Below are 12,497 nucleotides of genomic sequence, written 5' to 3'. Positions count from 1 at the left end.
AATAAAGGTAAGAATCCCATTGGCCTTCTTAACTACCTTATCAACCTGCTCTGTTAAATTCAGAAATCTGTGAACGTGCCCACCACGGGTCCTTTGATCCTCTGTATTTCCGAGGGTCTTACCATTCATTTTATATTCCCTTGCATTATTAGTTCTCCCAAAATACATTACCTCACACCTTTCATGGTTAAATCCATTTCCCACTCTTCTGCCCATCTAAGCAGACCGTCCATATCATCCTGTAATCTAAGGCCTTGCTCCTCACTATTTACCACATCACTAATTTTTGTGTCACCTGCAAACTTAATTATCATATCTCCCACATTCACATCCAGATCATTAATGTACATGACAAACAATAAGGGACCCAGCACCAACCCTCGTGGAACACCACTGGACACAGGCTTCCAGTCACTAAAACAACCTTCAACCATCACCCTCTGCCTCCTACAATTGAGCCAGTTTTGGATCCAGTTTGCCAAATTGTCCTGGATCCCATGGGCTCTTATCTTCTTCATTAGCTTCCCATGTAAAACCTTGTCAAAAGCCTCACTAAAATCCATGTAGATTACATCAACCACACTACCCTCGTCTACACACCTAGTTACCTCCTCAGAAAATTCAATCAAATTTGTAAGACCATGATCTTCCTTTGACAAAACCATGCTGACTATCCTCGATTAATTCTTGCCTCGCCAAGTGGAGATTAATTCTGTCCCTCAGAATTATTCCCAGTAGTTTCCCGAACACTGAAGTTAGACTCAGTGGTTTGTAATTTCCTAGTTTGTCCCTACTTCTTGAATAATGGCGCCACATTAGCTGCTGTCCAGCCCTCCAGCACATCTCCTGTGACCAGATAAGATTTATACATTTTTGTCAGAGTCGCTGCAATCTCTTCCTTCGCCTCCCACAGTAACCCTGGATACATCTCATCTGGCCCTGGGGATTTATCCACTTTTAGGCCCATTAAAACTGTTCATATCTCCTCCCTCTTATGCTAATTTGTTCAAGTGAATCACAATGCACCTCCCTGATTTCTATGCCGACATCACCCCTCTCCTTAGTGAATACAGATGCAAAGTACCATTTAAAACCTCACCTATATCTTCCGGTTCCACACACAAATTGCCATGTCGGTCCCTAATGGGCCTGGTGATAACCCTGGTCAATATCCTGCCTTTAATGTGCTTATAAAGCTCCTTTTGATTTTCCTTTATCCCCTCCTCCATTGTTCTTGCCTCCCCCTCTTCACTCTCCTAATTTCTTTCCAAAATAATTCCCTGCATTTTCTATATTTCTTTAGTGCTTCTGCTGCTCTGATCTCTCAGTACACACCATCAGCCTCTCTTTTTTTCCTTATCTACCTCTGGATATCCCTTGACATCCAGGGTTCTCTGGACCTATTACTCCTTCACTATCACGGGAACATGTTGGTCCTGTACTCTCTCTATTTCCCTTTTGAATGAACCCCTGTTCTGATGTAGGTTTTCCAACAAGCAGCTGAACCAGTTAACTTGAGCAGATAAAAGCAAATTACTGCGGATTCTGGAATCTGAAACAGAAACAGAAAATACTGGATAATCTCAGCAGGTCTGACGGTCTCTGTGGGAAATGAGGGGAAAATTGATGTACAGAGAGATCTGGGAGTTCAGGTCCATTGCACCCTGAAGGTGGCAACGCAGGTCGATAGAGTGGTCAAGAAGGCATACAGCATGTTTGTCTTCATCGGACGGGGTATTGAGTACAAGAGTCGGCAGGTCATGTTACAGTTGTATAGGACTTTGGTTAGGCCAGATTTGGAATACTGCGTGCAGTTCTGGTCACCACATTACCAGAAGGATGTGGATGCTTTGGAGAGGGTGCAGAGGAGGTTCACCAGGATGTTGCCTGGTATGGAGGATGCTAGCTATGAAGAAAGGTTGAGTAGATTAGGATTGTTTTCGTTGGAAAGACGGAGGTTGAGGGGGGATCTGATTGAGGTCTACAAAATTATGAGAGGTATGGACAGGGTGGATAGCGACAAGCTTTTTCCAAGAGTGGGGGTGTCAGTTACAAGGGGTCACGATTTCAAGGTGAGAGGGGGAAAGTTTAAGGGGGATGTGCGTGGAAAGTTTTTTTACGCAGAGGGTGGTGGGTGCCTGGAATGCTTTACCAGTGGAGGTGGTAGAGTCGGGCACGATAGCATCATTTAAGAGGCATCTAGACAGGTATATGAACGGGTGGGAACAGAGGGAGATAGGAGACAGGTTTAGATAAAGGGTCTGGATCAGCGCAGGCTGGGAGGGCCGAAGGGCCTGTTCCTGTGCTGTAATTTTCTTTGTTCTTTGTTCTAACCTTTCAAATCTGGATGACTTTGACAAAGAGTCTGACCTGCTGGGATTGTCCAGAATTTTCTCTTTTTGTAACAACCTTGTCATATTTTATTAAAATCGGCCCTCCCCCAATTAAGAATCTTAATTTCTGGTCTATATTTGTCCCTTTCCATAACTAACATAAATTCTACTGAGTTATGGTTACTGTTTCCAAAATGATCCCCACTGAAACTTCATCCACTTTCCCGGCTTTATTCCCTTAAACTAGATTCAGCACCATCCCCTCCCCTTTTGGACTTTCCATGTATTGGCATAAAAAGCTCTCCTGGATACATTTTAAGAATTCGGCCCCTTCTAAGCCTTTCACTTTTTGACTATCCCAGTTAATTTTGGGGAAGTTGAAATCCCTGACTATTATTACCTGATTTTTTTTTACAATTCTCAGAAATTTGCCTGCATATCTGCCCTTCTATTTCTCCCTGACTGTTTGGCGGCTTATAGTACACTCCCAGCAATGTGATCATCCTTTTTGTTACTACGTTCTACCCATATGGCTTCATTTGAGGGACCTACTAAGATATCATCACTGAGTACTGATGTAATGTTCTCCATAATCAATAATGCAACTCCTCCTCTTTTACCTCCCCCTCTATCACGCCTGAAACTTATTTAGCCTGGGATGTTCAGCTGCCAGTCCTGCCCTTCTTTCAATCCAGTTTCTGTGATTGCAATAATGTCATAATTGCATGTACTGATCAACAAGTTCATCAATCTTACCCGTCAGGCTCCCTGCACTGAAATAAATGCAGTTTAGCCTCCCAGTCTTCCCATATTCCTCCTCATACCCCTGTCTGCATTGCCCACTGAACTTGCCTGGTTTATCCTTGACTCCATCTTCTCACCCATTGTACTGTCACTTTGGGTCCCATCCTCCTTCCAAATTAGTTTAAACCCTGTCCAGTAGCGTGAACAAACCTCCCTGCGAGGATATTTGTCCCCCTTCCATCTGGTGAACTGGTGCAATGACAATAATCTCTCCCTCAATGTCAACAAAACAAAGGAGATTGTCATCGACTTCAGGAAGCTTAGTGGAGAATATGCCCCTGTCCACATCAATGGGAACAAAGTAGAAAGAGTCGAGAGTTTCAAGTATTTAGGTGTCCAGATCACCAACAACCTGTCCTGGTCGTCCCATGCCGACACTATAGCTAGGAAAGCCCACCAATGACTCTACTTTCTCAGAAGATGAAGGAAATTTAGCATGTCACCTACAACTCTCACCAACTTCTACAGATGCACCATAGAAAGCATTCTTTCTGGTTGCATCACAGCTTGGTATGGATCCTGCTCTGCCCAAGACTGCAGTAAACTACAAAAGGTCGTGAATGTAGCCCAATCCATCACGCAAACCAGCCTCCCATCCACTGACTCTGTCTACAATTCCCGCTGCCTCAGAAAGGCTGCCAGCATAATTAAGGACCCCACGCACCCCGGACATACTGTCTTCCACCTTCTTATTAAGTTGATCTTTTCTCTACACCTTGCTATAACTGTAACATTATATTCTGCAGTCTCTCCTTCCTTCCCTATGTACGTTATGCATTGTTTGTACAGCATGAAAGAAACAATAATTTTCACTGTATACTAATACATGTGACAATAATAAATCAAATCAAATCAATTCATGTACAATCTATCCCGCTTAATACAGGTCCCATCTACCCCAGGAGCGATCCCAATGATCCAAATATCCAAAGCCCTCCCTCCTGCACCATCCCTGCAGCCACATGTTTATCTGACCTATCCTTAGATTTCTATACTCACTCGTCTCTGGCACATGAGGTAATCCCAATATCACATTTGAGATCCTGTTTTTTAACTTTCTGCCGAAATCCCTAAATTGCTGCAGAAACACTTCTCTAGTGAATGGAGCACTGTTGTCAGACACTATTACTTCAAGGAGGCCATGGGTAGCAGAATTCTGCCGCAGGGCCTCTCTTGTGGCCGTGAAGGTTGTTGGCTCCATCTCTTGGAGCTCAAACCACTTTGGGTGGGCCTGCAAGGTCCACATGTACCCTTGTCCATGGACAAGTGGGTCACTCCCAAGGGTGGAGATTGGCTGTGGGTGGCATCATCTACTGTCTCTGGTAGGACATGCATTGGTGCACAATGTGTTCAGTATCCTTACATATGCCGGGCCACGAAATGTAGCTTTGAGCTAGCATTTTCATTTTTGTTTAGCCTGGATGGGCACTGTGCAAATCTTGCAACAGTGATTCTGGGGATGGTACCACCACTCAGGAATTCCAGAACATGGAACATAGCAAAATACACCACAGAACAGGCCCTTCGGCCCACAAAGTTGTGCCAAGCTTTTGTCCTAGATTAAGAACAAATTAATCTGCACCCCATCATTCTACCGTAATCCATGTACCTATCCAATAGCTGCTTGAAGGTCCCTAATGTTTCCGACTCAACTACTTCCACAGGCAGTGCATTCCATGCCCCCACTCTTCTCTGGGTAAAGAACCTACCTCTGACATCCCCCCCTATATCTTCCACCATTCATCTTAAATTTATGTCCCCTTGTAATGGTTTGTTCCACTCGGGGAAAAAGTCTCTGAATGTCTACTCTATCTATTCTCCTGATCATCTTATAGAGTGTGACTCCACCCTCACAACTGAGTTTGAGGCATTAACTGGTCAGATTTATCATGAGGTCACCTGGGTAAGATATGTGGCTTCGCTTTGGAGAGGACTGGGTCTTGTTGTGTCCAGTTCTTTATATGACCAGAAGATACTGACATAGTGTCAAGAATGTTCAAGGTTCTTTGAAAATGGTAGCTGACACAGTGCATCAGTATTTGAAATTTGTGTGCCTGGCCAATGCTGTAAGATGTAATCATCAGCCGCCAACAACAAGTGCACCATTGTACCCTGGCAGAGATGATTGGAGGGATTGGCTGGTCTTCACGGAGGAGCTCCAACAGAGGCTTGTGGTCAGTTATTGTGAAGCGTCGCCCATAAACATACTGGTGAAATTCCTTGAAGATGTAGATTACGACATGGCCTTCTTTCTCGATCTGTGTGTACTTCTGCTCGGCATCGGAAAGAGTTCTGGAGGTGAAGGCAATTGGTCTCTCTGAGCAATCTTTCATTTGATGGGCCAGGACCACCCTTACTACATACAGTGATGCATCGTAAGTTAAGATGAATGGCTTACCAAGCCAAAGTGAAGCAATAGATTCAATGACTATCGCCTTCTTGACGTGCTGGAAGGCATACTCCTGTGGTTCCTTCCAATGCCAATGCTGGTTTATTTCTTAAGAGAAAGTGTAGTGGCTCCAATATTCTTGCTAAGTTGGGGATATTAAGTTGAGGATAAAGAGATCATAGTAGTTTACCATTCTCAGGAAAAACTTTAATTTTGCCACATTTTAGGTGTTGGGATCTCTGTCATGGCTCTCACCTAGTCTTTGAGTGGCTGCCGGTCTTTTGAGTCCACTTTGAACATTCGGTAAGTGACTTCACTTGCTTGAAAGGTGCCCTTCTCCCACTCCCACATCTCTGAATCTTCTCAGCACCTCTTTCAGGCTTGGGATGTCCTCCACATGTAATGTTTCAGTTACGAGAACATCATCCAGGTAGACCACAATTTTGGGATACCCTGGAGCAGATTCTCCATTGTGCGCTGGAATATCACAGAGGCCAAGGTGATGCCAAGGGGTAACCTGGTGTATTGAAAGAGGCCTTTAGGCATGTTAATTATCGTAAACTTTTGGGAATCTTTATCCAGTTATAACTTCAAATAGGCAAAACTGAGGTAGAGTTTGGAGTATGTGAGGTCCTCCTCCGCCAACTTCACATCAAGGTCTTCAATTTGTGGAATTGGTTATTTGTCTGCATGAGTTGCCTGATTTATCGTAAACTTGTAATCCTCACGTATTCTAACAGAGCAGTCTGTGTTTTAGCACAGGAATGATGGGGAACATAGGAACAGTGGCAAGCCATTCAGCCCCTTGAGCCTGTTCTGCGATTTAAGGAGTTCATAGCTGATTTATGGCCTAAACCATACCTGCCTTTGGCCCAGATCCCTTAATATCTTCATTCAACAAAAATCTCAGACGGGATTACGGCCTCACGGTAGCATGGTGGTTAGCATCAATGCTTCACAGCTCCAGGGTCCCAGGTTCGATTCCCGGCTGGGTCACTCTCTGTGTGGAGTCTGCACGTCCTCCCCGTGTGTGTGTGGGTTTCCTCCGGGTGCTCCGGTTTCCTCCCACAGTCCAAAGATGTGCGGGTTAGGTGGATTGGCCATGCTAAATTGCCCGTAGTGTAGGGTTAGTTGGGTTACGGGTATACGGGTTACGTGGGTTTAAGTGGGGTGATCATTGCTCGGCACAACATCGAGGGCCGAAGGGCCTGTTCTGTGCTGTACTGTTCTATGTTCTATGATTATTCGTCGGCCGCACCAGAATCGGAAAGGGTGATTGGGCGGAGAATCGGTTTTGATGCCGAAATTGTGGTGGGCGCCGGGTACACGCCAAATTGTAATTCTCCGGGGTCTCCCGTCAATACATTCTACTCCGCATGTACAGTAAACAGCATTTGCATATCATTAGCGGGATTTACGCAGCATTTTCCGGGGCCTCCACGATTCTCCGCCTCCACTGGGGGGAACACCCGACTGCAAGGTTCACTTGTGCTTTTAAGAATTGGGAATCAGGCACTGTGGCTGCTGATGGGGAGAGAGGGCGAATGGAGAGTGTCCAACATCACCATCTTGTTGGCTGGGGTGAGTGTGTGTGGGGAGCAGAGTGCTCATATGCGGCTGCAGCTTGTCAGCCTCCCGAGTGGCAATCCCAACGCTGGCAAATCCAGCACCATTTCCCATTCGGTGAATTGATCCAGGTGCGGCGCCAGTTTTGCTCTCTTGGAACTTCACTAATCCTGCCCCGCTAGCTAACTGTTCTGTAATCACCTGGTTTCCCCCTTTCACTCTTCTTAAAAAGTGTAATGACATGTGCACTTTTCTAATCCATAGGGATTACTCCTGAATCTAGGAAACTCTAGAAGATTATAGTTAGGACATCTACAATGTGCTCCCCTACTTCCTTTAACACCACGGATGGAAACCGTCAGGTCCTGGGGATTTGTCACTCTTTAGTACATTAATTTCCTAGTTACTGATGCTGTACTTACATTATTTGAATTAAGGCCTGTTCTCTATTGACTATTAATTCTTTCACTGACGCTATCTCCAGTTTCAGCTTTTACTGGGTCCACATTGTTCTTGGCCACCTTCATATAACTATAACATTTCTTCTAATGGATTGTGATGTTCTTTGCAAGTTTCCTTCCATAATCCCTTTGAGTTGCTCTTATCAGCTGCTTTGTGATCCTTTGCTGGTCTTTGTATCTCTCCCATTCATTTGCTGTGTTTTACAGTTTTGTGAGCCTTTTCTTTCAGTTTTATGCTGTCCCTAACCTCTTTAGCTGTCCATGACTGTTTTTTTGTGAAGTGGAGTTTTTTCCTCTCAGGGGTATATAGAACAAAGAACAAATAACAATACAGCTCAGGAACAGGACCTTCAGCCCTCCAAGCCTACGCCGGCCATGGTACCTGCCTAAATTAAAACCGTCTACACTAACGGAGTCCGTATCTTTCCAATCCCACCTATTCATATATTTGTCTAGATGTCCCTTAAATGCCGCTATCGTACCTGCTCCCACCACCTCCCCAGGTAGCACGTTTCACATATTTGCCACCCTCTGTGTAAAAAAACTTGCCTCGCACATCTGCTCTAAACTTTTCCCCACGCACTTTAAACCTATGTCCCCTGGTACTTGACTCTCCTACCCTAGGAAAGAGCATCTGACAATCTAAGGGCTGGTTTAGCACACTGTGCTAAATAGCTGGCTTTTAAAACAGAACAAGGCAGGCCAGCAGCACGGTTCAATTCCCGTACCAGCCTCCCCGAACAGGCGCCGGAATGTGGCGACTCGGGGCTTTTCACAGTAACTTCATTTGAAGCCTACTTGTGACAAAAAGCGATTTTCATTTCATTCTGTCCATGCCACTCATAATCTTGTATACCTCTATCAGGTTGCCTCTCAACCTCCGTCGTTCCAGTGAGAACAGACCTCGTTTATCTAACCTCTCCTCATAGCTAATGCCCTCCTTAGCGGGCTCCATCAAATTAGTGAGGCATGACCTCCCCTTCACAAAACCATGCTGTCCATCACTAATAAGTCCGTTTGTTTCCAAATGTGAGTAAATCCTACCTCTGAGAATCTTTTTGAATGATTTCCCTACCACTGACGTAAGGCTCACCGGCCTATAATTTCCTGGATTATCCTTGCTGCCCTTCTTAAACAATGGAACAAGATTGGCTACTCTCCAGTCCTCTGGAACTTCACCTGTAGCCAATGAGGATACAAAGATTACTGTCAAGGTCCCAGCAATTTCCTCCCTTGCCTCCCGCAGTGTTCTGCGGTAGATCCCATCAGGCCCTGGGGACTTATCTACATTAATGCTTTTCAAGAAGCCCAACACCTCCTCTTTATTAATATACTCACTCTGTCTCACAATAAATGGCTCCTTAAATATTCTCCACTGATTTTCAGTCGTTTGATCCATTAACAGATCTTCCCAGTTTGTCGTGGACAGTCTCTGCCTCATCCTGTTAAAGTCAGCCTTACCCAAGTCTAGAATTCTCGTGCTGAATTGTGCTTTTCACTTTCAAACGCTACACTGAATTCAATCGTCTTGTGATCACTATTTAATAAATGTCCGCACTCAGTTAGGCTACTAATTCAATTGGGCTCATTATTCACAACTAAATCTAATATTGCCTGTCCCCTTGTTACATCTAAAACGTATCTTTTCTTTCATAATTGAGCCTCAGTAACAATAAAAACTGCATTCAGCAATTTGTCTGTGACATGCTATTACAACTTTATCAAAAGTCAGGCAGTTTTCCTTCTCCAGTGGAACAAGGTTAAAGTACAAATGGCCCCATGATTATGGTTTCAGCCACTATGCTAAAGATAGCATTTAAATTGATGATTTTCTGGGCAGCACAGTTGCGCGGTGGTTAGCACTGCTGCCTCATGGCGCCGAGATCCCAGGTTCGATCGTGGCCCTGGGTAACTGGCCATGTGGAGTTTGCACATTCTCCCCATGTCTGCGTGGGTATCACCCCCTCAACCCAAAAATGTGCAGGGTAGGTGGATTGTCCATGCTAAATTGCCCCTTAATTGGAAAATAGATTGATGATTTGTATTAGAAGTGTAATGCGATAAAGCCTTACTACAAACTGTGTAAACAGGTTCTGTGGGACTTCCTCTCATAATCAACAATAGTTTGAGTTACTATTTATAATAATTGAAGATATACCGTACCTTCAAATAATTTCCTGTAAGGTTGTTAGAAAGGTGAAGAACAAAACATCACAAAACTATTTACATATTATTTTCAAATAGCACTTTACAACTATTATGAGAGAATTTAAAATTGAAGTTAATTTGGTGGTTTCATTTGCAATGAAGAAGACAAAGAAGCAGAAAAAGTCACAAATGATATAAAGAAAAGGTATCAAAAAGAAAATGGGTGTGAATATGATCATCAAATACTAATTCATTTAGAATACAAGAGAGAAAGAGAATTTACATCTCTCAGGATAATACTACTCTATCCCAAATGTAAACTGTATGCCTCTCTCATTTATTCTTTAGATTAACAGTAACCCACAAAATATTCAGAGTGAAAGTAGTATCGTTATCGCCTCAGTATTTCTTTAAATCATCATCCCACATCATTCCATCTTTCCCATTCCAACGCTCTTGGAGCACAACTCATCCAATCCCCCATTCCATTCCACTTATGCAACTCCATCTTTACTCATTCTACATCTTTTAGGCCATCCCAGCTACCCTCCCATACCATTCCTCCCTTCCCCAATCCCTTCCAATTCCCTACGATGCCATTCTCCAACCCCTTTCCATGCAATAGCCCACTCATCTCCCATGCCATCTCCCAACACCCATGTTCTCTCCCTCCAAAATTGTCGCTGCATTCCATCTCTCCTCCTCTCCCTAATCCATCCCACCACATTCCCCTTCTCTCCCCCTGCTGTTCAATCCACCCACTCACTTCCTAAGCTGTCCCCTCCTCTCCCCATCACATTCCCACCTCCTCACTCCCATGTTATTACCCTCCACAATTTTCCCCATGCCCTTCCCAACTGCCAGGCCATCTTACCACCCCCCCCCCCCCCCACTCCCACCCCCCCCACCCCCACCATACCATATCTCATCTCCTATTCCCTCCCTGACACATGCCCTCCCATTATCATCAGGAGGCCAGGAAGCGAGGCTGACAAAGGGTGGGGTTGGGCTGTCAGTAACTGTGGCATTGCACCATGCTGTGCCGTACAAATTGTCATGACACTCTGGGTTAATGTCTGGTCAGTTCCGGCCCCACTTGATCACTTGATGCTGGTGAAAGAAGATTTTATTTAAAATACCTGTGATCCTTCATTAGGCCCTATAAACTGTAGTCATCAGGTTATTAACTTTAACACAAGTAACCTTTTATTATGTACAGTATTATAATTAAACTGACAGAAATTGTAACTATCTAATACCGCTTTCCCAAACTCCCTTCCTAACTACCCACATTCTCTCACCCGACACACACACACACATACACATACACGAAAGGGTGGTGGAAAGGATCTTTGATGCACTGGGATAACTTCTATTTAGTGTGTTTCTGAAATTTAGCTTTTGTTTTGATGCTTCTTCCTTCCAAGCTTGAGATGGTTTTCTCCGGAAGGTTGTCTACCTTCTCTGCAGACTCAGCATCATTTCAGGTTCAGAGCATAGGATGTGCCAGGCACTCACTGCCTTCAGAACAATAAAGCAGTTCTTTCACTTCAGGAAGCAAGACAGTTCCTTTAACTTCCAAGGTCTAAATGCTTCTGCCCAGTTCTCTCAGAAAGCATCACACAAGAACCAATCACTGACCACTGTCAGGCACAATACCGTCCCTGGTCAACCCACCTGTTGCCAGTCAACCAATCAATTTTCCTCTCTAAAAACAAAAGCTGGGAACAAGTGGGCTGCTTCGGCTTTGAGTCTTCTGCTTAAAGGCACATTCCCATTATGGGTCCAGGGACCAAAATAATAAAATCCCATAAAAGAAATGGGAACAAAGGAAAGAACAAGAGGGACTCTGACATAACTCCTCCTCCCCCCCTTGGAGGGATGAGACATCATTGCACAGACATTCCATCACAAGGTCTGTGACACAAACCATAAAAACACACATTATTTCATCCTTCCTTTCTCACTACATAAGTTCCCCCAATTCCTATGTCCGTCGCTTATCAACACTTAAACTCATGGCAATGCATCCGCAAGAAGATTGTACTTTCCAGGAATATGCACAGTTTTTACATTGAAAGATTACAATAATAAACTCCAATGGAACTATCTCATATTCTAGAGTTTTATATTTTGCCACAAACACACGCGGATTCTGGTTAGTAGAAACTGGTCTTTGGTTATTCTCATCCCGGATGTAAACTTCAAAATGATGAAGGGCTGGTAAGACCATAAGACGTAGGAGCAGAATCAGGCCACTAGCCCATCGAATCTGTTCTGCCATTCAATCATGGCTGATATTTTTCTTGTCCCATTCTCCTGCCTTCTCCCCATAACCCCTGATCCCTTATTAATCATGAACCTATCTATCTCGGTCTTACTCATGGCAATGCATCCGCAAGAAGATTGTAGTGGTTTGGCCTCCCCAGCCTTCTGCGGCAAAATGTTCCACAGATTCACCACTCTCTGGCTGAAGAAATTCCTCCTCATCCCTGTTTTAAAGGATCATCCCTTTAGTCTGAGATTGTGTCCTTTGCTTCTAGTTTTTCCTACAAGTAGAAACATCCTCTCCACGTCCACTCTGTCTAGACCTCGCAGTATCCTATAAATTTCAATAAGGTCCCCCCTCATACTTCTAAACTCCAACGTTCCTCATATGGCAAATTCTTCATTTCAGGGATCATTCTTGTGAACCTCCTCTGGACCCTTTCCAAGGCCAGCACATCCTTCCTTAGATATGGGGCCCAAAACTTCACACAATATTCCAAATGGGGTCTGACCAGAGCCTTATACAGC

At 44.3% G+C, this 12,497-nt stretch overlaps 1 protein-coding gene across 5 annotated transcripts in view; it reads right to left on the bottom strand.

Moving 5' to 3' along the window:
* The window catches only part of pcloa (piccolo presynaptic cytomatrix protein a), a 543,385-nt gene that overhangs the window by 62,710 nt on the left and 468,178 nt on the right, over positions 1 to 12,497 (bottom strand). Inside the window, exon 23 of one of the 5 annotated variants that reach the window (XM_038811991.1) lies at positions 9,717 to 9,730. The exons of the other annotated variants lie outside the window; for them this stretch is intronic. Coding sequence (XP_038667919.1) covers positions 9,717 to 9,730 — 14 coding nt within the window. The remainder of the gene's footprint in view (positions 1 to 9,716; positions 9,731 to 12,497) is intronic. 5 annotated transcript variants of the gene reach the window in all.

Source organism: Scyliorhinus canicula, chromosome 11 (genome assembly GCF_902713615.1).
Source record: "Scyliorhinus canicula chromosome 11, sScyCan1.1, whole genome shotgun sequence".
Classification (NCBI taxonomy): domain Eukaryota; kingdom Metazoa; phylum Chordata; class Chondrichthyes; order Carcharhiniformes; family Scyliorhinidae; genus Scyliorhinus; species Scyliorhinus canicula.
Note: the sequence above shows the minus strand (reverse complement) of the source record. Positions and strands in the feature narration are given on the sequence as shown.